At 40.5% G+C, this 25,155-nt stretch overlaps 1 protein-coding gene and 1 long non-coding RNA gene across 4 annotated transcripts in view; one reads left to right on the plus strand and one right to left on the minus strand.

Annotated features, from left to right (window-relative positions):
- Positions 1-832, plus strand: part of LOC121814892 — a 50,751-nt gene extending 49,919 nt beyond the window's left edge. The window contains exon 4 of the long non-coding RNA XR_006054640.1: positions 724-832. This is a non-coding gene — a long non-coding RNA (uncharacterized LOC121814892). The remainder of the gene's footprint in view (positions 1-723) is intronic.
- The window catches only part of si:ch211-191a24.3 (tensin-3), a 55,470-nt gene that overhangs the window by 3,430 nt on the left and 26,885 nt on the right, over positions 1-25,155 (minus strand). For all 3 annotated transcript variants that reach the window (XM_014338397.2, XM_014338396.2, XM_014338399.2), the window contains 9 exons: positions 7,488-7,635; positions 6,492-6,922; positions 4,685-4,768; positions 4,409-4,537; positions 4,075-4,170; positions 3,766-3,843; positions 1,002-1,079; positions 741-909; positions 577-645 (listed from right to left, as the gene is read on the minus strand). In XM_014338397.2, the coding sequence (XP_014193883.1) occupies positions 577-645; positions 741-909; positions 1,002-1,079; positions 3,766-3,843; positions 4,075-4,170; positions 4,409-4,537; positions 4,685-4,768; positions 6,492-6,922; positions 7,488-7,635 (1,282 nt within the window). The remainder of the gene's footprint in view (positions 1-576; positions 646-740; positions 910-1,001; positions 1,080-3,765; positions 3,844-4,074; positions 4,171-4,408; positions 4,538-4,684; positions 4,769-6,491; positions 6,923-7,487; positions 7,636-25,155) is intronic.

Below are 25,155 nucleotides of genomic sequence, written 5' to 3' on the forward strand. Positions count from 1 at the left end.
GTAAACATTGGCCAGAGTCTGTTTCGATTCTTTAAACTCTGTGAATTCTTAAAAATTTGTTTCCTGTTTTGGAAAATACACATTCTTCCCATGCATCCATCCGCACCCAGCAGTAACGTTGGACTATTAGGCTTACTGAATTAAATAACAAATCGTATTTTTCTTCAATCATTTTGAGAGACATTTTCGACTTGGAAGTTATATCCATCTTATATATGCAGTTTATGGAAATGCATATGTGGATATGCACTGATATCCATGCTGCTACCATGGCGGAATTATACTAGTTGTGTTATTCCAAAGCACACTTTCTGTTCATGTTGTCTTTAGTAGCAGTTAGCATCCTATGTTTCTCACACAATGCCTTTAAAGTGGGTCATGAAGGGATGTTAACAGTGACCCAAGAAGCTTTTGTTTCACAGTTTGAAAGCCATGTTTCAGCCATAGTCCTGTAAGTATCAGATGCCTACTTCATGAGTACAGACTGAACCTGGAGAAACCCCTCTTTGTTTTGTTACACAGATGCCTTGAAGTGTGTGCAAAGCTGCATTTTTGTTATCCGTGTCCAGTACTCACTTCCTGCCCTGCGGGTCCAGAGAGCAGAATATGACAGTGTTGACAGCGTAGTGTCTCCTGAAGAACAACCTGCAGAGTCAAACAAAGAGTCTGTGTGAACACATCAGATTTCTTATCGGTGTGTGTTTGTGTATGTTTGGCCTGCAGGTGCAAAAAATGCTCACTTCCGCTGGTTGTCAGTGAGTGTGATTCCCTGCGCTGAAACTTTGAAATGTACGACAGTGGAGGGAGGTGGCGGATCCATGGAGAGCGTGACTGTGGTCGCCTTCTGGACCGCCTGGTGTCCCGTGAGAGATTCCAGCTCTACGGAGCCCAGGTACCACACATTGCACGCTACAACGGCACAAAGAAAGAACAAGTCTGACAAGCTTCTGCTGATAATAAATGAATATTCTGTGTGCACAGATTAATTTAAAATGTCATACCTGCTCCTTGTTTGAGAAGCTCAGCTGCTGAGTTCGTTGCCGTCTGTGTAGAGGAGTCATTCAGCTCCTCTAGTGGATCTGCAAACACAAGATAGTGATGAGCTCTCTTGGAAAAACTCACAAATTACACCAGTGCGTTAACAAAACAAACTGCATTTGTAACCAAGCAGACACGAGGTACGTAACTCCTGCTTCATCTCTAGTACATAGTAGTGTAAAAGTTTGTGAATATTCAGAAGTGTGGGGATAAACCATCTAACTGAAGTATTTTTCTCAGCTTGGGCTTTTTGAATATATCGTAGTCACATGTCGAGACGTTGGAAAGAGCATACAAAGACTGTACATGGCAACATTCTTTAGCCCAATTATGGCCCATCCAGTTTTCTTTGGGCCACAGTCAGCCTTGACTGATGGAGTTGATTCAGGGTAGGTTTGGTGTAAATGAATCCCTAAAAATACAAGCGTACTGACACGCTGGGAGAATCTGTAACCATAACTGTACAAAAATATGCAAAAAAGGAAAACAACAATTGGTTGTCGTTTTCCTTTTGGAAAGTCTTGCTGTTTGCAAACGACGTAAAATCTACTCATAAAATTCAGTTCCTCATAACTATGACAAGCATGTTCCAGATAAAATGATTTGGAAATCCGAGTGACTTTCAAAGACCAGGAACTAATTTGAAAACATTTGTCTTGCATATTTTGGAAAAAGTAAACAAAATGAATATATAAGAAAATATACAGTGGGGCAAAAAAGTATTTAGTCAGCCACCGATTGTGCAAGTTCCCCCACCTAAAATGATGACAGAGGTCAGTAATTTGCACCAGAGGTACACTTCAACTGTGAGAGACAGAATGTGAAAAAAAATCCATGAATCCACATGGTAGGATTTGTAAAGAATTTATTCGTAAATCAGGGTGGAAAATAAGTATTTGGTCAATAACAAAAATACAACTCAATACTTTGTAACATAACCTTTGTTGGCAATAACAGAGGTCAAACGTTTACTATAGGTCTTTACCAGGTTTGCACACACAGTAGCTGGTATTTTGGCCCATTCCTCCATGCAGATCTTCTCGAGAGCAGTGATGTTTTGGGGCTGTCGCCGAGCAACACGGACTTTCAACTCCCGCCACAGATTTTCTATGGGGTTGAGGTCTGGAGACTGGCTAGGCCACTCCAGGACTTTCAAATGCTTCTTACGGAGCCACTCCTTTGTTGCCCGGGCGGTGTGTTTTGGATCATTGTCATGTTGGAAGACCCAGCCTCGTTTCATCTTCAAAGTTCTCACTGATGGAAGGAGGTTTTGGCTCAAAATCTCACGATACATGGCCCCATTCATTCTGTCCTTAACACGGATCAGTCGTCCTGTCCCCTTGGCAGAAAAACAGCCCCATAGCATGATGTTTCCACCCCCATGCTTCACAGTAGGTATGGTGTTCTTGGGATGCAACTCAGTATTCTTCTTCCTCCAAACACGACGAGTTGAGTTTATACCAAAAAGTTCTACTTTGGTTTCATCTGACCACATGACATTCTCCCAATCCTCTGCTGTATCATCCATGTGCTCTCTGGCAAACTTCAGATGGGCCTGGACATGCACTGGCTTCAGCAGCGGAACACGTCTGGCACTGCGGGATTTGATTCCCTGCCGTTGTAGTGTGTTACTGATGGTGACCTTTGTTACTTTGGTCCCAGCTCTCTGCAGGTCATTCACCAGGTCCCCCCGTGTGGTTCTGGGATCTTTGCTCACCGTTCTCATGATCATTTTGACCCCACGGGATGAGATCTTGCGTGGAGCCCCAGATCGAGGGAGATTATCAGTGGTCTTGTATGTCTTCCATTTTCTGATGATTGCTCCCACAGTTGATTTTTTCACACCAAGCTGCTTGCCTATTGTAGATTCACTCTTCCCAGTCTGGTGCAGGTCTACAATACTTTTCCTGGTGTCCTTCGAAAGCTCTTTGGTCTTGGCCATGGCGGAGTTTGGAGTCTGACTGTTTGAGGCTGTGGACAGGTGTCTTTTATACAGATGATGAGTTCAAACAGGTGCCATTCATACAGGTAACGAGTGGGGGACAGAAAAGCTTCTTACAGAAGACGTTACAGGTCTGTGAGAGCCAGAGATTTTCCTTGTTTGAGGTGACCAAATACTTATTTTCCACCCTGATTTACGAATAAATTCTTTACAAATCCTACCATGTGAATTCATGGATTTTTTTTTCACATTCTGTCTCCCACAGTTGAAGTGTACCTCTGGTGCAAATTACTGACCTCTGTCATCATTTTAGGTGGGGGAACTTGCACAATCGGTGGCTGACTAAATACTTTTTTGCTCCACTGTAGATGGAAATAAATGTAAGCCTATATCAGCAGATTCAGCTCCATCCAAGCAAAGTGTGGAGAGAAATGCAATAGCGTGAGATATGGCCCATGAGTTCTTCAGCAAAATGTATCAAAGCATTTTTCTTTGTGCTACACTCCATTTGGAAATGTATTTAGGTATTTACTGCACTGTTTTGTGAAGTCCTTTTTCATATACAGATGTCAAACAAAGAATGAAAACATTTAGGAAGAGCAGTGACTTTTTATGATAGAAAAAACTTGCTCTGAAAACGGTCAGGGAGTTTTGCACAGTACTGTATTTAAAGCATCTTCATTGCAGTGCCCCTTTTGTAATATCCTGTGCTTAACTGACTGAGTTAATCGATTCCCTGCTCCACTTGTGTTCCCATTCTGTGATATAAATTTATATTTCGTTACCTTTGTCAGGCAGGATGAGTTTACAGGGCAGAGCCAGTGGCGTGATGGAGTGTTGACACACCAGCGCTGTGAGACTTCCTGTCAACAAAAATCATCATGCGTATGACTATTGAGATGAGTCAGCTGCACTCCAGTGTTATGACCAGTAGGGGGCAGCATGGTGCTTGTCTGTTATGACCTGGGATGGACTTTAAACAGCTATGAGGAAGCATGCTGCTCTCCTAGCTGTCGTTAGACTTTGATCAGGTCAAGGCTGTTATGTTTTACTTGGGTATTTAATCTGGATCATAGCGTGTGAAATTTTCTCACCAAAGTAAGGCTCATTGGGGCATCCTTTAAGCTGAACACCTTTCTGTGTGCACTCTATCAGGAAGTGTCTCACCAGCTCATTAGACAGATCTCCTCCTGCAAAACATGGCCTCATGGCTTAGTTTATTCATATCTATAAATTACATCAAAGGTTAATATTTAATTAACATGAACTGTAAATTAAAATAGTGATAAAAGTCCAACATACTAGGAAGCACACTCCCATTTAGCTGACTCACAGTGCTGAGGTTTGCACCTTTAAATATCATTTTTGCAGTGCTCTCTTGGCAGCTCACAGAAAGTTTGTATATGCAGAACATGGCATTCAACCCACCTTTTTTGCTCTGTATCACTGTTGGAGGAGGTGTAGCCACCTTCATGGCCAAACCGTATGCGCCACGAAATGAATGGCTGTCTCTGACAATGAACGAACCCGGCTCTTTGTCCTTCAGCACCGCGATGGCTGTTCAGTAGGTCAACAGAAGGAGGAAGCAGAGATAAGCTAAAGTTAGACTCAGTCTGCATTGTACATAGAGGAAACCTTTGCACGAGGGTGTATTATCTTCTCACAAGTGGCCATTAACCACTGTGGTCCAAGACCAATATTTACCTTGGTCTCTGGAAATGTCGGGCTTGTACCAGAACTTGGAAGTGTCCTGAACAAACTTCACAGTGTCCTGCTTACTGCCAGAGTCTGCAAGACACAGGTTAAAGCTCTCTGTTAGGTTTCACACAAGCTTTGAGCCAAATATGACCAGACTCACAGTTAAAGTGTGAGCACACCGTGTAGCCACACAGACAAAAATATCTTCAGTTAGCCTGATTCGTGATTTTTGGTGCCACCACTTTGCAACTTAGATTAAGATTTCTCTTACTCTTTCTAGAACAAAACCTAACTAGTGACCAACGGTAAGTTAACAGCCAACATGTGGTCACGTTTGAATCATGTTCCTAAAGAGCCTTGATCATTTTAACATATTATAATATAGAACATGAAATTAGCTAATTGGATTGAAAAGGCAAAAGACCTGTGAGTGACTCAGCTTTTTCTCCCTGAACTGAGTGACTATGCTGGACAGATAGTAATGGGATATCATTATGAAACAAATTCTGTCTTCCAGATTTGACTCTGAAAACAGCTTTACATTATACATGTATTATACATATATATTTTGGGCTCTTTGTTATTACATTTCAAACACTCTTACACCTTAATTAGCTAGCTGTTCAATTTAATGATGCCTGTTTTGACATATTTGAGCTTTCGAAAAACACTTCTCATTGTAAATGAGGAGAAGTGCCCATCTTATCTTAAAGACCTCATAGTACCACAATATCACCCCAACAGAGCACAGACTGCTCTCAGACTTCTGGATCACTATTACTGTTGCTCCCTCTATTCCTATGACATTTAAAAGAAGAATGGGAGGCGGAGCCTTCAGCTTTTAGGCCGCTCTGCTGTGGAACCAGCTTCCTTTTTGATAAAACATATAGTCAGAGCTGGATCAGATGACCCTGAATCCTCTCTTAGTTACACTGCAATAGCTGTAGGCTACCAGGAGCTTTTCCTTAATGCAGAAGTGTTTCTTCTTCACTACCTTTCTCACCCACTATGTGTTTACAATCCTCTCTGCATTCATTTATTAGTTATTATTAACCTCTGGTTCTCTTCCACAGCATCGGTTTTGTTCTGTCTCTCTTCTCTCACCTCCAAGTGGTCATAGCAGATAGCCACTCCTCCTTGAGCCCTGGTTCTGCTGGAGGTTTCTTCCTTTTAAAAGGGAGTTTTTCCTTCCCATCGTCACCAAGTGCTTGCACAAAGCGAGTCATCTTATTGTTGGATTTTCTCTCTATTATTTGTAGGGTCTTTGCCTTACAATATAAAGCACCTTGAAGTGACTGTTGTTATTTGGTGCTTTCCCTGATGTGTGCATTTAGCCTTTTTTTCTTCTTCAATTGTTGTCAACTCAGTGAAGCATTTTCTGTTTTACTTTAATGTAAACAAAGATTCTTTTGATATTAGAATCCACCTTCAATCCTGAGGTGGAAGCATAAAATGTCCCACTGGATCAACTTTGTAATATAAATCTCTCCTGTTTTTACCATATCCTGTAACAACCCCAGCTCAATAAACCAAAAGGATAGCTTTGGATGTTTGATTTGACAAGGACAGTTCAAGAAAGCCAATTGGTGTAGTGCACAGTCTGATGTATCTGGTCAAGGAAATGAAAGTCATCTTCAGTTTAGGATGCTTGCTGCATTTGTGTGGTTCTGGTTCAAAAAGTTGTTAATAGTAAGACTGGGTTTGGGGTGGTGAGTTTTACAAAGCTATCTTTATAGTTTGAAATGTTCATGTCAGGATCAGAGAAAATAAATTATCAGTGACACATTCAGAGAATCTATGTGGGACTGTTTACCTGCTCCAGGTGACGAGGCCCCACTGATTCCTCTTAAGGGGTCAGGGGTCATGGAAGATGAGAAAGGGATGCTGAGACTGCTTCCACTACGAGGGCTAGAATATCCACTCAGTGAAGGGGAGCGGGAGCTAAGCTCTCCCCCTTCACCTCCCCTTCTTTTCTCAGGCAACAGTGGAGCAAGGCCCTCCTCTCCAAACAGGTTAAAACTACCAAGGCCCTCCATTGCCTCCAGCAGGCTCTCCTCCAGGCCACCATTCCCCAACAATAATGAGGACAAGTCTGTGCTGTCCCTCCCCCTGTGGGCCCCTGCGGGCCCATGAGGAGAACTGTGGGCATTGGGAGAGTTGAGAGATAGAGGAGGTGATGGCTGGGAAGGATACGGGGAGTTCAGGGAGTTTGAAGTATGGTCGTGCCACACTGGAGGAGTGGAGCTGTGGGAGAGAAGGTTATGATGTGGAATTTAAAGCATACACATAAAAAAGACAAAAGAAAAACACAAGGTCAGGCAATGCATCAGTGTGAAGTGTTACAGCCAACATACACTGTATTGCCAAAAGTATTGGCTTCTGCCTTCACAGGCCTATGATCTGGAGTGACATCCTGTTCTTAATCCACTGCCTTTAAAATGCTGTCAACCCACCCTTTGCAGATATGCGAATTTAGGCTTCTTATCAACCAATCAATCATGTCTCAAAAGCCACAATCAGTTTGTTTACATTTAGCATGTATCGTTATTGATGATGTGCATCATGTTATATTGGCTATTTTCATTCATCCTAAACTGGTTCCTTGAGCATGAAAATGTGCTTCTGTGGCTGGACCAGATCTGAACTCAAAAGAACACCTTTGTGCTTTTGGGGTGTGGTAGGAATGGCGACTTACAGCATTTGCAGCTGTAAAACTTCAGAAATGATTCTACCCAGCATTCATATGGTCATTCAAAACTGCTCGTTGGAAACATACCCGGTGAGTATGGGTATGGAAGTCTCTGTGTACCTGTCTGTGTGTGGGAGGTGGCTGCCCGATGACACTGAGCACATGGAGCCAAAGATCCTCTGACAGGAAGCAGGAACGTCTGATCTGAATATCTCTCCCTCTGTGGAGCTGCTGCCGTGGTTCATGCTGTCCAGGAAACTCCGGGAATCTGGAAAAAAAAAAAGGAATACAAAATGAAGTAACTGCTATTCTACTGTGTTTAGTGTCCAAAAAAAAAAAAACATACGAGGGTTTGACGTAGTTCCAGAAACTAGCCCACAAAATCACTGCTAACTGGTGCTTGTTTAAGCTTTTGTTTGGGACCGTACCTTTGTTTGGATTATAGACTGAGAGTTGAAACACACCTGTTGAGGTTTGACAGAAACTGTTTCTAATTCTTTAAAGTATATTAAAGTATTTATTATTTATTTATTTATTTATTTATTTATTTGTTCTCACCTTTTATGGAGACTTGTAGATTTCCGTTTTTATATTTTATTCTTGGACTCTAGACTAGCTTTGCATGATTCATGATTCAAAATAATTTTTGTTTGTCCTAAACTGAATCTTGCGCACCTCACGTCACACAGTATATTAAGATCACACAACCTTTAAGCCAACTTTATTCTGATTGGCTGCCTTTTGCAAACAGAAGGTTTGAACAGCACTTGGTTATTTTGTTGGACACTCAACAAATCCCAGTTAGAAATCTCTGGGAGAATTCTGCATTGATAAAGAGAAAGCTGACTCTCCTTTTCTTCGCTCAAGACAACCAATTAACAGCTGAACTACAAAAATATATGAGCCAATCACGTTGTTGCACAGACACATGCACACAGCTGAGGTTGTAGTTCACAACAGTTTGGCCAAGATACATACTGTATTTGTAAATGTTCCAGTCTATAGTTGTTGTGCTAAAGATGTAGGTAAGGTCAAACTTGTGGTTTTTCTTGGTTGACTATCGATAATGTGAATTAGCATTTGCTCAGTACTGCTGGGATGGACTATCACCTTGGATTGCTAAATGGCCAGACTATCACAGAAAATGAGGAAAACATAACAGGCCCACATGGCTTCTGTTTTTAATTAAGTTGCTACGTAAAAGAGCTAAAAGTAAAGGATACATGGCTGATGTTTCGGTAGTGCTGACTTTACCAAACTGACCATTTTTTAAGCTCTGTTTAAGAAAAAATTCTGTGTAACCATCGGGACTAACATTCAGTTAAAACTCAAATCGCACATACAGAAGAGAGTTAGGGAGAGGTTATCGGAGCCAGTCTGCCATGAAAGTACATTTCTGTGAATTGACAGTGTGTGTGTCTGTGTGTGTGTTCCAGGAGAGATGGGGGTCACTCCAAACATCCACGCTGGGCATTCTGATCATGCAGTGTGTCATTCAGCAAACATGAGGGCAGGCTTCCTCAGACTGCAGACAGGACTGTGAACTACGATGAGTCACCGAGAAAATAGTCAGTCACTATAAAGAGCTCCTTGTTTGGCTGGCTGCCCCCCCTTCCTCTCTTCCACTCGTTCTCTCCATTCAAGTACTGGTAGATGGAGGCATTTTGACTGAGCTTTGTTTGTGATCATACTGGACAAGCGGCATCATCTCAAGTGGATTATATAATCCTACATGCTGACAGTGAGTTAATGAATTCAAAGAATTTGTTACAAATAAGGCCCAGTGTGTAAAGTACACCGTGTGTGTGTGACAGAATAAACTGTGCAACAGTTTAAAGAGTAAAACTTAAAGTTAACTAGCTTACATTTTCTCTGTCCTTAAATTCCTAAGGTTACCTAAAAGACAATATCAACTCTCTAGGTGACAAGTCCTGTTATTATTAACTAACCGTGTCTGGATTCTGGTGCATATCAACACAAAAAACAAAACAAACAAAAAACATAGTGGTATAAAGGAACATTTCTAAATTAAATCCAGGAGTAATATAGCAAATAATGAGTGTATTTTTCATGAGCCACTAGTGAAATGCTATGGCTTCTTGCCATGATGCTATGAATTTCCCACAGCTTAATGTTCACATACATTTTTACAGTGCCAAAACTCTGTATGGCATAACAAATGTCCTAAAGTTTAAATGTAAAGTGTCAATATAATGGCAGCTGCTGTGGTAATGGCTCCTTTCAAACATATCAAAAAGTATATTTTTGTATGCTTTAAACTAGAAACTGGTGCCACTTGAACTGGCACTTCTCTGGTCAGTTGGTGACTGAATTTCTAAACGCGTCTGACAAATAACAAAATTTGAATAGAAGCTAGGTACAGCTACCTGTGCTTCTGCTAAAATGGCTTCCTTTTCTTACAGAGTTTTGAAGGGCTTTTGTTTGTGTTGCAGAGTGACTTTTACAGAGTCATATCTGAATGCTTATTCATCACAGCTATTTGTCTGCAGGTCTTAGAGAAAACAAATGGGTTCTTGCATATGCAAAGATGCTATTTTTATGTTACAAGGAAAAGTGCATCACAGTCCAGAAAATATACTAATAAAAGTTAAAGATAAAAGTAGTTCATGCAAAAAAAAAAAAAAATAGATTAGTGTTATAATATCATTACTTATTGCAAAAGCACCCACATCAGATACTTAGAGTCAAAAGGGACCTCTTCAAATTAATTGTTCAGCACAACTAAGAATTTAAATATCTAAATTATTTTTGAAAAATTAAAAGAATGAAGGAAAAACAGTGAACCCTTCGTCCTGAAAACCTAACACCATGAAATAGTTGGTATGTTGCCTGAAAATTAAGAAACAATCTTCTGTGAATCAGTTTTTGTAGAGGAATAAGTGCGACACCAATCACTGAAATGTGGTGCAGTATCAGAAATATGAGATGGATAAATATGTAAAGAAATGTACTTATTGACAAACACCACATTCCCAAACAGTATCCGATACACCAAACAGTAACAGTTGACACTCAAATTGAACTCTCGAAGGTTAAAGGTCAAGAGCTCAGTGCACAAAAAGTTACATAAATAAAAGCAGGCGCACACAAACACACATGCACATGTACACACATAAGCGATAATGTGCAGTTCAGAAAGCAAAGATAATCCCGGGCTGTGTTGGTGTCGTTGTCTCTTACGGGGAACACACGCAAACTGAAGGGAGCGCAGCAGCCATTCCCACAGTCACTGTCTATATTCCTCTCTGGGGATGATTCCAGGAATGCAGCCAATTCTCATCTCCCCACCGTTCCCACGGTTGATTATCTTCACCGTGATTTTTCACATCTGTGGCTCATCTCCCCTCATCCCAGCATGTTTGCTTAATTACAGAACAGCCATACGTGTGGCAACACCAGCTGACCCCAACCTGACCTTAGATTCTGCTCTGTGACTGAATCCACAGCCTGCTTTACACCTTTCACTGGCAGCAGCTATGCTACACAGTATCCATAGCTACACACTTTCAGGAAGGTACAAATTAAAGATGAAAAAAACCCAACCTGTGCTACGCATGAAAATAGAAAACTGATTTTTCATGCAATATATTTCTTGACAAGTTTCTTATAAGACGCGCAGGGGGAATTGTATTTTAGGATATGTATACATATATATATATAATATATATATATATATATATATATATATATATATATTAGGGGTGCAACGATATTCGTATCGATATTGAACCGTTCGATACAGTGCTTTCGGTTCGGTACGCATATGTATCGAACAATACAACATTTGTAATTTATTTTATCAATTTTCCTTCTGACGATGCTGTCTGTGTTGAGCGCTCAGTGAATCTGTGTTCGACTACTCCGCCTAGGCTGCACTGTCGAGCGCAGATCCACTGAGCGCTCAACACAGACAGCATAGTCAGAAGGAAGAGCGCAGGGCAAGCTAGCGAGACAGAAGTTAAGCTCTCCTTGCAACAGGACCAAATCTGAACCTCATTCAGATCTGGCGTTTGGAATTATTTTGGTTTTCATGTGACGTATGACCCTGAAGGTAAGCGAGTCATGGACTAAAGTAAAACAGTATGTTGGATGTGCCAGCAATGCTCAATTACATTGGTGTGAACTAGTGTGTTAGCGCAGTTAGCTCGTTAACGTGTTGGCCGTCTAGCCCCATGCACGGAGCGATCGGCGGTAGCTCGTTAACGGAGATTTGCCGTGTTGTGGCGTTAAGGTCATTTCAACGAGATTAACCTGAAAGCACTAGTGGGAACACAACGAATATGACTGCACATTTACGCCGACATCATCCTAGTGCAAAGACAAGTGGAAGCAGACAAAAAAAAGCAAGCATGCTACTAACTTTAGCCGAGTCATTTAGACAGCTGTTAGCACATGATTCTCCTTATGCTGCTGAGAATATAGCCCAGAAGAAGCGGATAGTATAGCTTTTATTTTGGAAAGAGCCATTTCTCTGTAATAAACTCTCTTTTCCAAAGATGAGTGATTCCTCAATCAGATACAGGGCTTGCAATATCGCTAGCCCGACGTCCCGGAGCTAGCGATTTTTTCAGTCGGGCTACCAAAATCTATCTCTTCCCTGCCCGTCGGGCTATTGTAGGAAAAATATATGTCAATGCTTTTGCATTCTTTCAGAAATGTAGCTGGGTAATTATGTCATTGGCATCGGTGAGCCACTGTCAATATGTGACATATTGAAATCGCGTTTGAATTTGCGCTTGTTTTTTTGCTTTCACTTTGCAATCGTGCGAACTGTGTATAGAGAGCGACAGCACTGATCTGTGAGTGATGATAATTTGTGCACCAATTCCTCTGACATCGTCTTATTAATCGTTAGCTTACTATGCAAACATGACAAGTGAAATCTCCCGCAGCAAGCTTAAACATGTGAGAGGTTGATCGCGCAGAGAATCGCTGAGCTTATGTGAGTGCGTGTGTAAAAGCATTTCAGTTCTGCTGAGCCAAATAAGACAGGTCAGGGTGAAGAAGTGACAGCCAAAGAAAAGCTTACCACAAAACGGAGAAGTTATGACAAATCAGACTATAAGGCAAAAAGAAAGTGCAGCTTTATGGTTTCATGGACAAAAAATTTCTGTGGCTGCAATATGACGAGCTAAATAACCAGGGCTGCACATAAGTGGTCCGCAGGTGCGCATCCGCTGTCAAAATAAAAAACACGCACAAGGGTTAGGGTTAAATTTAAAAACTGTACTTTTGAGTTAAAATATATATTTATAATTTTAATAAATGACAAATTAAAAATGCATGAACATTTTTTTTGTATCGAAAAAATATCGAACCGTGACACCAAAGTATCGAACCGAACCGAACCGAACCGTGAATTTTGTGTATCGTTGCACCCCTAATATATATATATATGCTCTTAAGAATAAAATTCTCCACTTACTGATTCTTTGCTTTGTTCATGTTTGAATGATTCTCAGTTCAAAATAAAGCTTGTTCATGTAGTACTGGGCTTTGGTGAATCTCCTCAGTTGTTTTAAAGATACAAAAATATAACACCTTAGACCAACTGTATTATTCTATTAGTCAAATCATAGGATATAACCTTATGTATAATTACATACAAACAGACTGGATACACCGAAACTACAGAACCCAGAGCACAATTTCCAAGCAACAAAGGTGAGTTAATCTGCATTTATCTTTCCGGATAGACTGAAGTGCATGAACACATTTTTATTTGGATTGTGTCTCATTCAACATGGATTCACTTGAAGCATCTACTGAATAAATAAACATAAGCTAAATCACAGGTGCAGAAGGTATAACAAGAGCAAGCTTAGTGCTAACTGTAAGAGTGTGTAGGCAGGAGGCTGCTTGAGTGCAAAAGATGCAGGAAGATGATATTTATAAATGTACAATACAATGAATCTTGCCAGTCTAAAGAAGCTTGGAAGAAGGTAAAGCAGAAAGAAACATAACTCCAGGAAAGAGGAGCTGAAAGGAATTATGTGTGAAACATCTGTCCACTGAATTTTGATAGACAGCTTTCATCCAAGTCCAGGAAGATCACAGCTATCATCCAAATAAAGGCAGACATAGACATACAATAGAAAAAAATGTATAAATTAATGGACTGAATGTTGCCAATGAAGTCTAGAGTCAAATATACTCCACAACAAACTAAATGGACAGTGTAACCATCCAGGTTTGCCAGATACTATACACTCTGGTGGTTTAAGTAAAATGATGAAAATTTGATGCTCAAAAAAAAAAGAAAGAAAAAAAAGTGTTGGCATGTAAGACATCAACTTATGTTAATAGTGTGGGTTAAAAGAAGAAGATGATGTTTTGGGAAGGATAGTCATTTCTTCATTTGAAACAGAAAAAGCAACAAAATCTTTGTCAAATCCAAACTGCTGAGCCAACCTCCACTTCCAGCAACCTGTGGTTCACACTGGTTCATGTTTCCGCTCACAGTAAACAAGAGTCATTACTATCAATGGCAGCTAGAAGTCTCAGTTATTTGCTGGAACTAATGATTTAATCAGATTCCTTGTGTCATCCTTACTCATGTTCGGGTGAAAAATGGTCTTTTGCTAATTTGCTAAATACATTAATCAATCAATAATCAAGTATACTTCTGACTAAAATCACCATTCAATAATTATTATTATTGTTTTTGATTAAGATGGTAAAATACAGTTATTTACCCTGAACTGCTGAACATAAAAAAATAGTTTTAGTCTTTGAATGTTGTGCTTTATTAAAAAGAAGTCAGGAAACATGTAACTTCTAGCTGCTTAAAGTTTATTTACAGAAAAATATGTTTCTGTTCCTAAAACAGTAGCTCAAGATACCAGAGTTATATTGGTGGGTCCATCACTTTGGTCCAGACCAAAAGAGCTCAAGTTTTCACATGACATTTTGTGTTTCAGTTCCTTCCCTGTTGCACTGTAAATTTGTTCATTTCGTCACTTTCAGCTCTTAGCGTGATATGCTAAACTTGGTTAGTAACCAATTGAGTTGCTGAACAAACTATGCATTGAAACTTTAGGATGATTTTTTTTCCTTTAGCCTTTTCCTGTGCACTGTTTTGCTCTCACTTGAACAAAGCCTCTTCAGTTTACCATTAAACCATGCAAAACATTTTCCAAATGGCACAAGCCCATGTGGGCACAACTGCCAAGCACCTCCACCCCTCCAACTCCAAACGCATGCACACACACACACACACACACACACACACACACACACACACACACACAGACACACACACACACCACACACACACACATACACACACACACACACACACACACACACACACAGGCATACACACACTTTTCTGATCACAGTGAGTGATGGTTAGGTGGATCAGACTGTAAATGCGTGTACCGTATACCTTCTTGCTTAGAACAAATATGAATTCTATTCAATAAAATAAAACCTGATCTGGAGATTATATTTTCCTCAGACTGCAGAGCCTGCTGAATAAATTAGATAAGATACAGCGGGCTAATGTTTTATCTGACAAAGAAGAACTTTGTGTGGTGCATTATTAGCAGAGAAGGCTGAGCCTACGCACATACATAAACACAAGGATGCATGCAGCTCTGCTGGAGAAACGGCATGCTGACCACAGGAATGCAGAGTGCAAGTATTCAATACACACACACACACACACACAGACTTAGGCTGGCACGTCTGGAGTTTCACAGTATGTTACAGTACAGCTGTTCACTGGGATCACAGACTGCAGCTTCTCAGAGAAACAATGGGGGAGGAAGACACCTGCTGCTACCCATATACCCAGTGAGACTATGTATTATGAAGAAATAATGATGTCAAAAATAGTTTAGCTTAAGTAAGGTTCTTGTTCATTCCGGTGAATTTAAAAGTTAAGCCCTGACAGCAGAAACCTTAATTTTAATGAGAACAAGTCAAACCCCGAGTTGAAGCTTAATTTCTATATAAATCTGCCAACGTGAGTTTTTGGATGATTTAAGTACTGGTTTCCTGTTTATAAACAACTCCAATTCCGAGTGTGCAACAGGAAGGCTGAAAATATGCTGAGGTCTTAGAGATGGACTTTTTCTGTGCGTACACAGCATTTCTCAAACTTTTTGCCTATTTGATCGATACCTGACAGCATGCAGTCGAATTTTGATGATAAATAGCAAAATACTTACAATCACTTAAAAGACAAAATGAAATCTGCATTTGTTTAGAAATCAACAGCAAATCTATTAAATAAGTTCAAAGTAACATTAGCATATGTAAGTACCAAACTTCTTGTAATTTATCAAAAATATTTACAGACTACATACAATGGATGGTATATATGTGCAAAAACTACAGCAAATTTTAAAGCATATTGAACAAAGCACATGAATCACCATTTCCATCTGCAAACTGATGATGTTTAGGTTGGGGGAATAAAAACTGCTGGTGCTAATTCTCCAGTTGAGGAGTATTCGTCCATTACAGAAGAAGGAACAACAATTACTACATCTCTAACAAGACGTCTGTCCTCTAAAAGAAAGGCAGAAGGCATGATGGAAATATCTTTTCAGCTTGTTTAATATATTTCTGTGAAGAATCTCCACACACATTAGATGTATTTTAAGTCAGTTTTTGCTAAGTTGGCTCTTGTTATGTTTTGCTTTTTATCTAAAAGCCAAATTTCAGTATATAGTTTCATATACTCTCATTGGGAGAAATTGGTTGCTGTGCTAAAAACCTGCTAATGTTTTCTTCTGGTGCTAACAGATTTTAATGGTTGCCTATAATTTTTCATGTTTGTCACCAAACACTCACTAACTACTAGACGAGCAGTAGTAGCACTTGGGAAATGTAGAAGATTTGCCTTCAAGTTAAAAGTTAGCTAATGGGCTTCAAAAGATACTACTTTTACTTTGAAACCAAACAGTGTTAATTTGCTGTTCATTTTGCAGTTTTCACTATAGATCAGTGTTTGTAGACAAGTCAGTTTCTTCTCTTCAAATGACAACCACAGCAATGTGCCAGCAACCAACGTGATCCACATCCAATTCATCTGGCACATGTAAAACATTTGCTTCTGTTTTTCTTTCTTGATTTTCTAAACTGAACAATACAATTATGATTAAGTCTCCTTACTGTATGGGCAATTTAGCCAGGACCTAACCATCAATGAAGATGATAAGCTGCCAAAAGTATCTCCAAAAGCAACTTAAAACAAATTTAGCCCATTTTTCTGCAGTCGGATCAACTGTTTGTCTGAGTCTGGGGAGAGAAGGGCATGCAGCTTTCTCTTTGGTATCACCTGGCCCTAAATCAGAATGCAATCAGCTGTCTGGTAAGGCCTTACTTGGAAAAAAAAAACTCAATCAATTTGAGTTTCTGCGGTGTCCTCCTTCCTCCTCCTCCTCATCCTCCCATTCAGCTATTCAGAAACTTAGTGTCCAAGTTGTGGGGAGGGCAAACTAGTAGGAGATTGTATGTGAAACAGATTCCTTTGCTCTCTGTTAGTGTTCAGACTGACAGTTTTATCAACTCAGTAAATTGGCAAAGGAGAGGGAGTGACGAATAACAACACTGTAACAACAGATTTCTCATAACAACACTGGTGAGAAATCAGCTCAAGAGGACGAAGGCAAGGAAGGCAGCAGGTCCGGATGGAATCTGCTCCAGACTGCTCAGGGACTGTGCAGACCAGCTCTGTCAGGTGGCCCTGTACATCTTCAACCTGAGCCTGAGCCTGGAGAGGGTTCCTGAACTGTGGAAGACTTCCTGTGTGGTTCCGGTGCCAAAAATCGCACACCCCAGGGAGCCCAACCACTTCAGGCCTGTTGCCTTGACTTCTCATCTGATGAAGACCATGGAAAGGCTCATCCTGCACCACCTTCAGCCACTGGTGGGCTCAGTGTTGGACCCCCTGCAGTTCGCCTACCGTTCTGGAATTGGGGTGGATGACGCTGTCATCTACCTGGTACACCGATCCCTCTCTCACTTAGAGCAGGCGGGGAGCACTGTGAGGATCATGTTTTTTGACTTCTCCAGTGCTTTCAACACCATCCAACCCGCACTACTGAGAGGGAAGCTGGAGGGAGCCGGAGTAGGCAAACAGCTGACTGCATGGACCATCGACTACCTTACCAACAGACCACAGTATGTGAGGCTCCATGACTGTGTGTCCGAGGTGGTAATCTGCAGCACGGGGGCACCACAGGGCACGGTTCTCTCACCTTTCCTGTTCAGCCTTTACACTTCAGACTTCTGTTATAATTCGGACGATTGCCATATACAGAAGTTCTCAGATGATACAGCCATCATTGGATGCGTATCAGACGGGAATGATCAGGAATACAGGGGGGTCATCAGTGACTTTGTTGGCTGGTGTGAGACCAACGTACTCCAAATCAACGCCGGCAAGACAAAGGAGATGATCATAGACTTCAGGAGGAAGTCACCCCCTACAACACCGGTGAACATCCAAGGGAAAGACATTGAGATAGTGGACTCTTATAAGTACCTGGGTGTTCACCTCAACAATAAACTGGACTGGACTACAAATACAGACGTCCTGTATAAGAAGGGCCAGAGTCTACTCCACCTGCTGAGGAGACTGAGGTCCTTCGGAGTCTGCAGGACTCTGTTAAGGACATTCTATGACACTGTGGTAGCATCTGCCCTTTTCTATGCAGTGGCCTGCTGGGGGAGTGGATGCACGGACAGGGACAGGACCAGGATTGACAAACTGGTGCGGAGGTCTAGCTCCGTGCTGGGATGTCCCCTGGAGTCTGTGGAGGTGGTTGGTGAGGGGAGGATGTTAGTAAAGCTGACATCCATCATGAACAACCCACATCACCCACTGCATGAGTATGTGAGTGGGCTGAGCAGCTCCTTTAGTCAGAGACTGAAACACCCTCGCTGCAGGAAGGAGCGCTTTTGCAGATCATTCATCCCAACAGCAGTTAGACTCTATAACTCCTCAATCACGATGTCATAAGTCACTGAACATCCACGGTCACCACTTCATGCATAATGGACCTTCCATGACCTTCCAAGCTATATAGTTTATGTCTTCCATATTTCCAACTATATCCATAATCACATACTGTGTATGCTACCATTGTATATAGTGTATTATCTTACTTTTTTCATTGATTGTACTTATTTGTATTTTTGTATTTCCTTCATATATCTGTACCTAAGCTGAGGTGACGCAAAAATTTCCCCGCTGTGGGATCAATAAAATCTAATCTTATCTTATCTTATCTTATCTCTTAAATAAAGTCCAGTAATCAAGACTGTGTTTGAAGGGACTAGACCATCGCTCGGGCTTTTATTAGAGCATTGTCATGATGACAATGATTTTATGGACCACAGTCAGATTCAGTGCTATGGTTTCACTCATAATATAATGACATAACTATGCAAATCAATCATCACATGCTCATGTTATTCAGTTTTAGCTCCCTCAAGATGAAGATGAATATCAGTATTCTTCATGTATCAGTAAAGCATGTAAACAACCCAGATATTTGATCAGTTCAAGTGAAATTCCTCAAACTTGACCCGTCTGGAGAAGTAATCATGTTTTTTTTTCTCCTGGTATTGGATCCACACATGTTGGGGCCTTTCTAACACAGTGGAGACATGCTAACTAAAAACCAACTTGTCAATTTATTTTTTCTGTCTCAAATCACTGTAGGTCAAATAGACATGTTGATAAGTCTAATACAGCCATTCATTCAGTTTAATTCAAATTAAATTCAAATTTAACACAACAAGTAAATAAAATGCTGCACTTTTTTTAATCTGTCTGTGTGGAAATAATAGTTACAGCAAAATAATGAATACAAAATAACTGGATGCAAGTCCTCTTCTGTGAGCATTTCTGCTGCTCCATAAGTCTATATCGTTGTTTAGTTCTTCTGAGAGATAAACCTTACCCTGTTCAAATCTGGCCATAAACTCCACCCTTGTGCAAAGATCATGTCATATGGACTGCCTATAGATTCCATACTTCCTGCTTTGTCATATGGTTCCAAAGTGCAGATGTACTAAAAATGATTGCATCATCAGCATTTGCATGCTAGACAATGTATGCTCTGGTTAGTCTCACATAGCCAGAGCTTTAACACGGACCAGTTGTTGATTAATGGTTGGAGGAACAAAATCCTTGTTTCGGTTTTTCCATCTTGGTGCCTGTGTCCTGAACAGGCCCTCTGTCTGCTCTGTTGTCAAAAGTTTCCATCTTGTGGTTTGATTTTCTCAATCTTTGCCCTTGCTTTCCTGCGCCACAGCAAAAGTCAAACATCTGCACAGTGTCTCTGAGCAGCCTTTGTCAATAAATTTGTCCCATAGGGAAATGGAGCTTTTTTTTAAACTTCTCTAAATTCTGAACCTGTTATTGACACTGTGCAGCTACTTATGCTAACAACAACTATCTTCAGATTCCTTGATATTTTTGTCTAGTCCTGTTCTGTCTTCCTTCCTTCAGCCCCAACTGGTTGCAGCAAGTGGTCGGTTTGGTGTTTGCTCACAGGACTCATCTAGTTGTTGGGGTTTTCTGTTTTCTCTGTATTGTTGTCCAGTCTTTACCTTACCATATAAAATGCTTTATGTAACTGTTTTTGTGATTTGGCGCTATGTAAATACAACTGAACTGAAAATTTAAAAAACAAACAAAAAACTTAGTGATTAGTGATAGTGCTTAATTTTAGTGTGCAGTATGGTAATAAACAAACAAAAAATCCTTGAATTGCTCTACTTTAACCATAGTACTTAATTCTTACTACTTAATAGTGTCAAATTCTTTAGTGAATACACTTTTTTGGTGATTATTTAGAATTAATTAACTGAAAATAGCTACTTGTTATAGTTATTAGTATTTGAAAAAGCTTCTACACAGTAAAAGGGCTAAAGTCAGAATACTTGACCATTTGAGGGCAGCAAAAACATATTCTGAATGCAACATCGAGGAAACATCATGACACATCCACTTCACCATAACACTCAACCATTTCTGTGGCTGTGGCTTTTATTTCCGCATGTCATGCAAGAGACTTTTGTACGTTGCCAGTGGTAACAAAAAGAAAAGAACCCACCTCCCAAGCAGTGCATAAATGTTCCATGCGACATAGTTTTGGCAATGATGTCTGGATACTGGTGGAGACGGATTTCAAAACCTGAGACTGCTGCAGTCGTTGGAAAAGACACTGTGCCAAAAACTTTGAAACCACTTCTTTCACTTTTATCCTGACTACAGGGCAGTGTTGACATCATGCCAACAATTACCAATGCATCAACCATAACAGCATCATAACAATCGTCATAGAGAGATAACTCTGTTTATTTGTTAGTTTGTAGCTGTTCTTTCTCTGTGGTGTTGAGTTTTCATGTTTCTATCAAGACATTTTGTGCTTTTGGTATTTTACTCTTGTCTGCAGTTTAAAGCAGTTTAACATTTTGTCGAATTACACCTGTTCTTTGCCTACGCCTGACAGACTATCTCTCTTTACCCATAAATGTTGGACTGTTTTCATTAACCACAGGTGGGTAACAACATAAAGGGAAAACAGTGACCCTTTTGACCCCTATTATTTAGGGATCTGGTCATCATGCTGTTGGGGGCAGTTTCCTGTCTATCCTGAAGGGACAAGTGAACCAAAACTGCACTACAAATCAACCCAGTGTTGTTCTGAGGGATCACCTTTATTCTGTGCCCAAGGTAGTGCTCTCTTTTACGATATACAATGCCTCCTGTTCATATAGGAACAAAGACTCACTGAAAATCCAAATCATGTGAATGATATGAAATCCAAATCATGTGAATCATAAAACTGGATCTCAACATAGTTGATTGCCTATGGGAGACCATTGTGTTTGGAAAAACTCTATAACAGTAAAATGATGGATCACTTCTCTATGGAGATGTGGAAAATCCAAGTCAAGACACACTGAAGCTGTTCTGGAGGCATATGGTACACTCAAGACCTGAACTCTTTCCACCATAAAGAAGTACCCTCAATGATCAGTTTTGACACCTCTGTATATATAAATAAAGATTTTGTTTGATGATAATTAGAATATTTTTTCTAGGATAGCTGCATAGGCAGAGATCCCCCTCACTAACTTCTGATGTAAACTCAGTCATTTTGTTCTACAAGCTGGCCTGAAATATGGCAAAGAAACCACCCATTTCATAAAAGGGTTACTCCTAGTAGGCTTTCAAGGGGTGATTTTGATAACGAAGCAGGTGATTTTCTTTTAATGTGCCACTCTTCTCTAGTTATGTCTGTGCCTAACTTTCCTTCTCTGTTGCAAAGCAGGGAGACGGGTTATTTCCACCGCACTGAAGAAGTCCTGGTGACCAGTTTTGCAAATTTGTATCTCATTTCCTTAAGCTTTTCATATATTTTTGCTTATCAAATGACCAGAAATAGCGGTAAAATGCATCAAATTCAAAGGATGCACCATTTTGCAATTTCATTTATCCAGTATTATAAAAATATCAAAAAGACCAGCTGTACTTACTCCAAGTTCAAAACCTGACTTCAACACTTAGAAATTAAAACCAAGACAAAGATTGTTCCTGGAGGAAAAATAAAGTTGAAGTTTACTTGTGGCTTATTTTGTTGAGTGTGACATCCCGGGGGAATGCTGGGAGCAATAAGCACCCCAACAAAAATGAAAATCTTCAAAGACTTTTCAGTTCAACCCAGGTCAGTAGGGCAGAAAAAAGGGGGAAACGGGACCTCCTTCGGTTAACCACCAATACATCAGCCTCCATGACTGCACAACACAGGCCATAATAGCCTTTAAAGGGATGACATCATGAACACGGCAATGGAACAAACCACCTCACCATCCCACCGAGTGTGAGATGTCAGACGGGCTGCACGCTAAATCGTTTTTTCATGCACAAAAAGAGACAGAATGTGGGGTTTTTAAGGAGGGATGGGGGTGGATGAAAAAGGAAAAATTCCAGGAAGTGTTGGCAAATACCAGAGACCTGGATTAGAGAGAAGAGAAGGGAAGTGTTTCTCTGCATGTGCGCCTCCTTAAAAATTCCGCGAGGGACTGAGGGAGAGATAACATTTCATAAACAAGAGACAGAATATAAGGAAAACTGAGAAAATAAATATTAAGAACATAAGGAAACCTGTTAAAAGCTCACCGGTGTATCATGACTGTAGGTGGTTGCAGCCGGTGTGTACGCACACTTGTGAACAAAACTATTCAATCATACACAATCATTCAGGCTTTCTGGCATGTGTGTGTGTGCACGTACATACCAAGAGATGCAGTCATGACGATGACACTCTCAGAAGTTGTCCTCCTGTTTGTAGGTTTCCTGTTTACCCCCAAACTTCCAGGATCTCCCCTTCCTGTTCCAAAAACCTCTATCTCTTTCTACTACGCTCTGCCTCACTGTGTGAATGAAAGCCTCCCTGTGACCAAGAATCTCCTCCTCTCTCTCTCTCTCCCTTTTTTCACCTCTGTATGCAACAAAGCAATGTGAACTCAACTCACTGGAGGTTTCTTGTGTGTGTGTGTGTGTGTGTGTTCAGGGGCTGGATAGTTTCGCTGCCATGCCCAATTCCTTTCGTATCCCAGATGGAAAAATGAGCTCCCCTGTTTGTTCCTGGCGTGTTGTGACTCCGCACAACTTCTGGGTTTGTATGAAGGGAGGGACAGAAAAGAGAGGGAGGAAGAAAGAAGAGGTAGGGAATCCCCCCCGCCCTCCCAACCCCCCACTCCCTCCCTCTTACTGACCACTGAGCATTGTTCCTGCTCAGCTACTGTGAGCACTTTCCCCCAATCAGAGTGGATACCAGAAGGGTCAGAGGTCACTTGTGGCCTTTTATGGACCATAGAGAGAGAGGAGGAGGTGGTGGGGTTTGAAGACTTTCTATGAGCTCTCTGTCAGGGCATGTGTGTCCACTCCCACCATCTGCTCACTACAAATGCAAAGGAAAAGGCATGCAGACACACTGACAGTGTTTCCTGCCATGTGTCTAATCTTAGCACCTCGTAAATTACACCATAAAGTTCCTGATGAATTTAATTGTGTTTACTTTTGCTTGAAATGAAGCATGCGCTGCATGCCTGGTTTTGACAGGAAATGAGATGGAATGGATTTTAGTTTTATCTTCATTGTTTGTTTTTTCCTTTTTTATTTGTAAAATGCATGCTAGTTTTACTACTCAATTTGCTATACACTGCTGTAACATTTACAGAGATGAAGTTGACTTGAATTGCTGACTTCAGTTATTCATCTACACACGCCTTAAACAGCATCAAAAAGAGTTATCGAGTGTTGCATTAGCTCAGGCATGCCGCATAGTCACTCAAGCTCAGCTTGCAAGCCACTTTGAAACCCACCTCCAGCTGCTTTTTGGTGTTAATGATTTCATCTTTGTCATATCTCTTATCAGTGATGACTGCTCTGTTCTGTAATGGGATCTTGCTGTTGCTCTGCATGTGGAAGAATGTGGAGTTTTATGGCCAAATATAAATTACTTCAAATGAGAAAACTTGTATATAATCGTAACTTCTATGAGACACATGTGTAGTGAGTGAAATTATCACATTATTCATTATGCAAGCTATTTTGCATGACACTGTGCATACTACAGGCAACTTTCAGTCTTTTGTTGACATCTGGATCATTATACTGCATGTCTACACAATGACAGTTGAAATATTTAGCTAAAGACCCTTTAGCTCACTCCTATTCACTATCACTAAGCACAACAAAAAGCAACCGTTTGAAGAGGTCGTGCTCCCCTCTGTGCTATACCCTCTGACTTTCTCCCGACCTTTCACCCCTGAGGTTCAGAAAGTCAAGTGTCTATCTGAGCAAACCATCTGACTCTGTTAAACCTCAGCTCGTAACTACATCTACATTCCTTGGCTAAAGCCTGCTTCCGCTGGCTGAGACCTTCTGTATATATATCAGTGTTTATTTTGATTCATACAAAAGTACACACAGAAATTATCATTACATGACACTTGAATTTGAGCTTGCCATCACGAGGATATGAAAGTACACAAGTGCAGAAACCGCAGCAGAGTTCATCTTTAGGTTGATGATTGCCTGGTACTGTAATGTTGGTTTCCCAAAGGCTTAGATGTGAGTCTGCTGTCCATTTTAAAAATCTTAGTGTTGTTACTAAACAGCCTTAAAGCATATAGCATGTGTGGGGTATCTCTGTTTTGGTAAGAAATCTCTGTAGGCACTCATATAGTAGCATATACGCAATGCATTGACTGGTTAAAACACTTTTTATAACAACATCCCATATGTTATATGCAATGTTTGAATAATTACCACCTAACTCTGAAATCAACCCTAGTTCTATCATGTGTTTTACCCTACTATCATTTCTGGGTATGGTCCCCAACTTTATAGTTTTGGTTCAGCTTTATGATGCAGCAGCTCTTCTCTTTTGGCTATTTACCTTTAAGAAATAAACAATATGTTGTTTTCTGCTTTATATTATACTTTTAGATTTGGCTTTTGTGCTACTAGGGTGCTAGTAAATGCATTAAGTGTAACTGGCAAATTCTGTGACTGCTTTACCTGTTTCACATGTTTTTTTTGTTTTACATTTTTTGTCTTTTCTTTATTAGGAAATGAGAAACACTATAGTTAGATCATTTTTATGGTTAGATAAGACTTTCAAATTCATATTCTGGTTTATTATCTGTCTAACTCTATATTGCCTATGTGTAGCTGCTTTTTATCTTTGCATACTTTTGCTCAAGTGCTAACTGCCCTCTAACTCCA

This window comes from Haplochromis burtoni, unplaced genomic scaffold (genome assembly GCF_018398535.1).
Source record: "Haplochromis burtoni strain Fernald_Lab_line unplaced genomic scaffold, NCSU_Asbu1 Contig_99, whole genome shotgun sequence".
In the NCBI taxonomy this organism is placed as follows: domain Eukaryota; kingdom Metazoa; phylum Chordata; class Actinopteri; order Cichliformes; family Cichlidae; genus Haplochromis; species Haplochromis burtoni.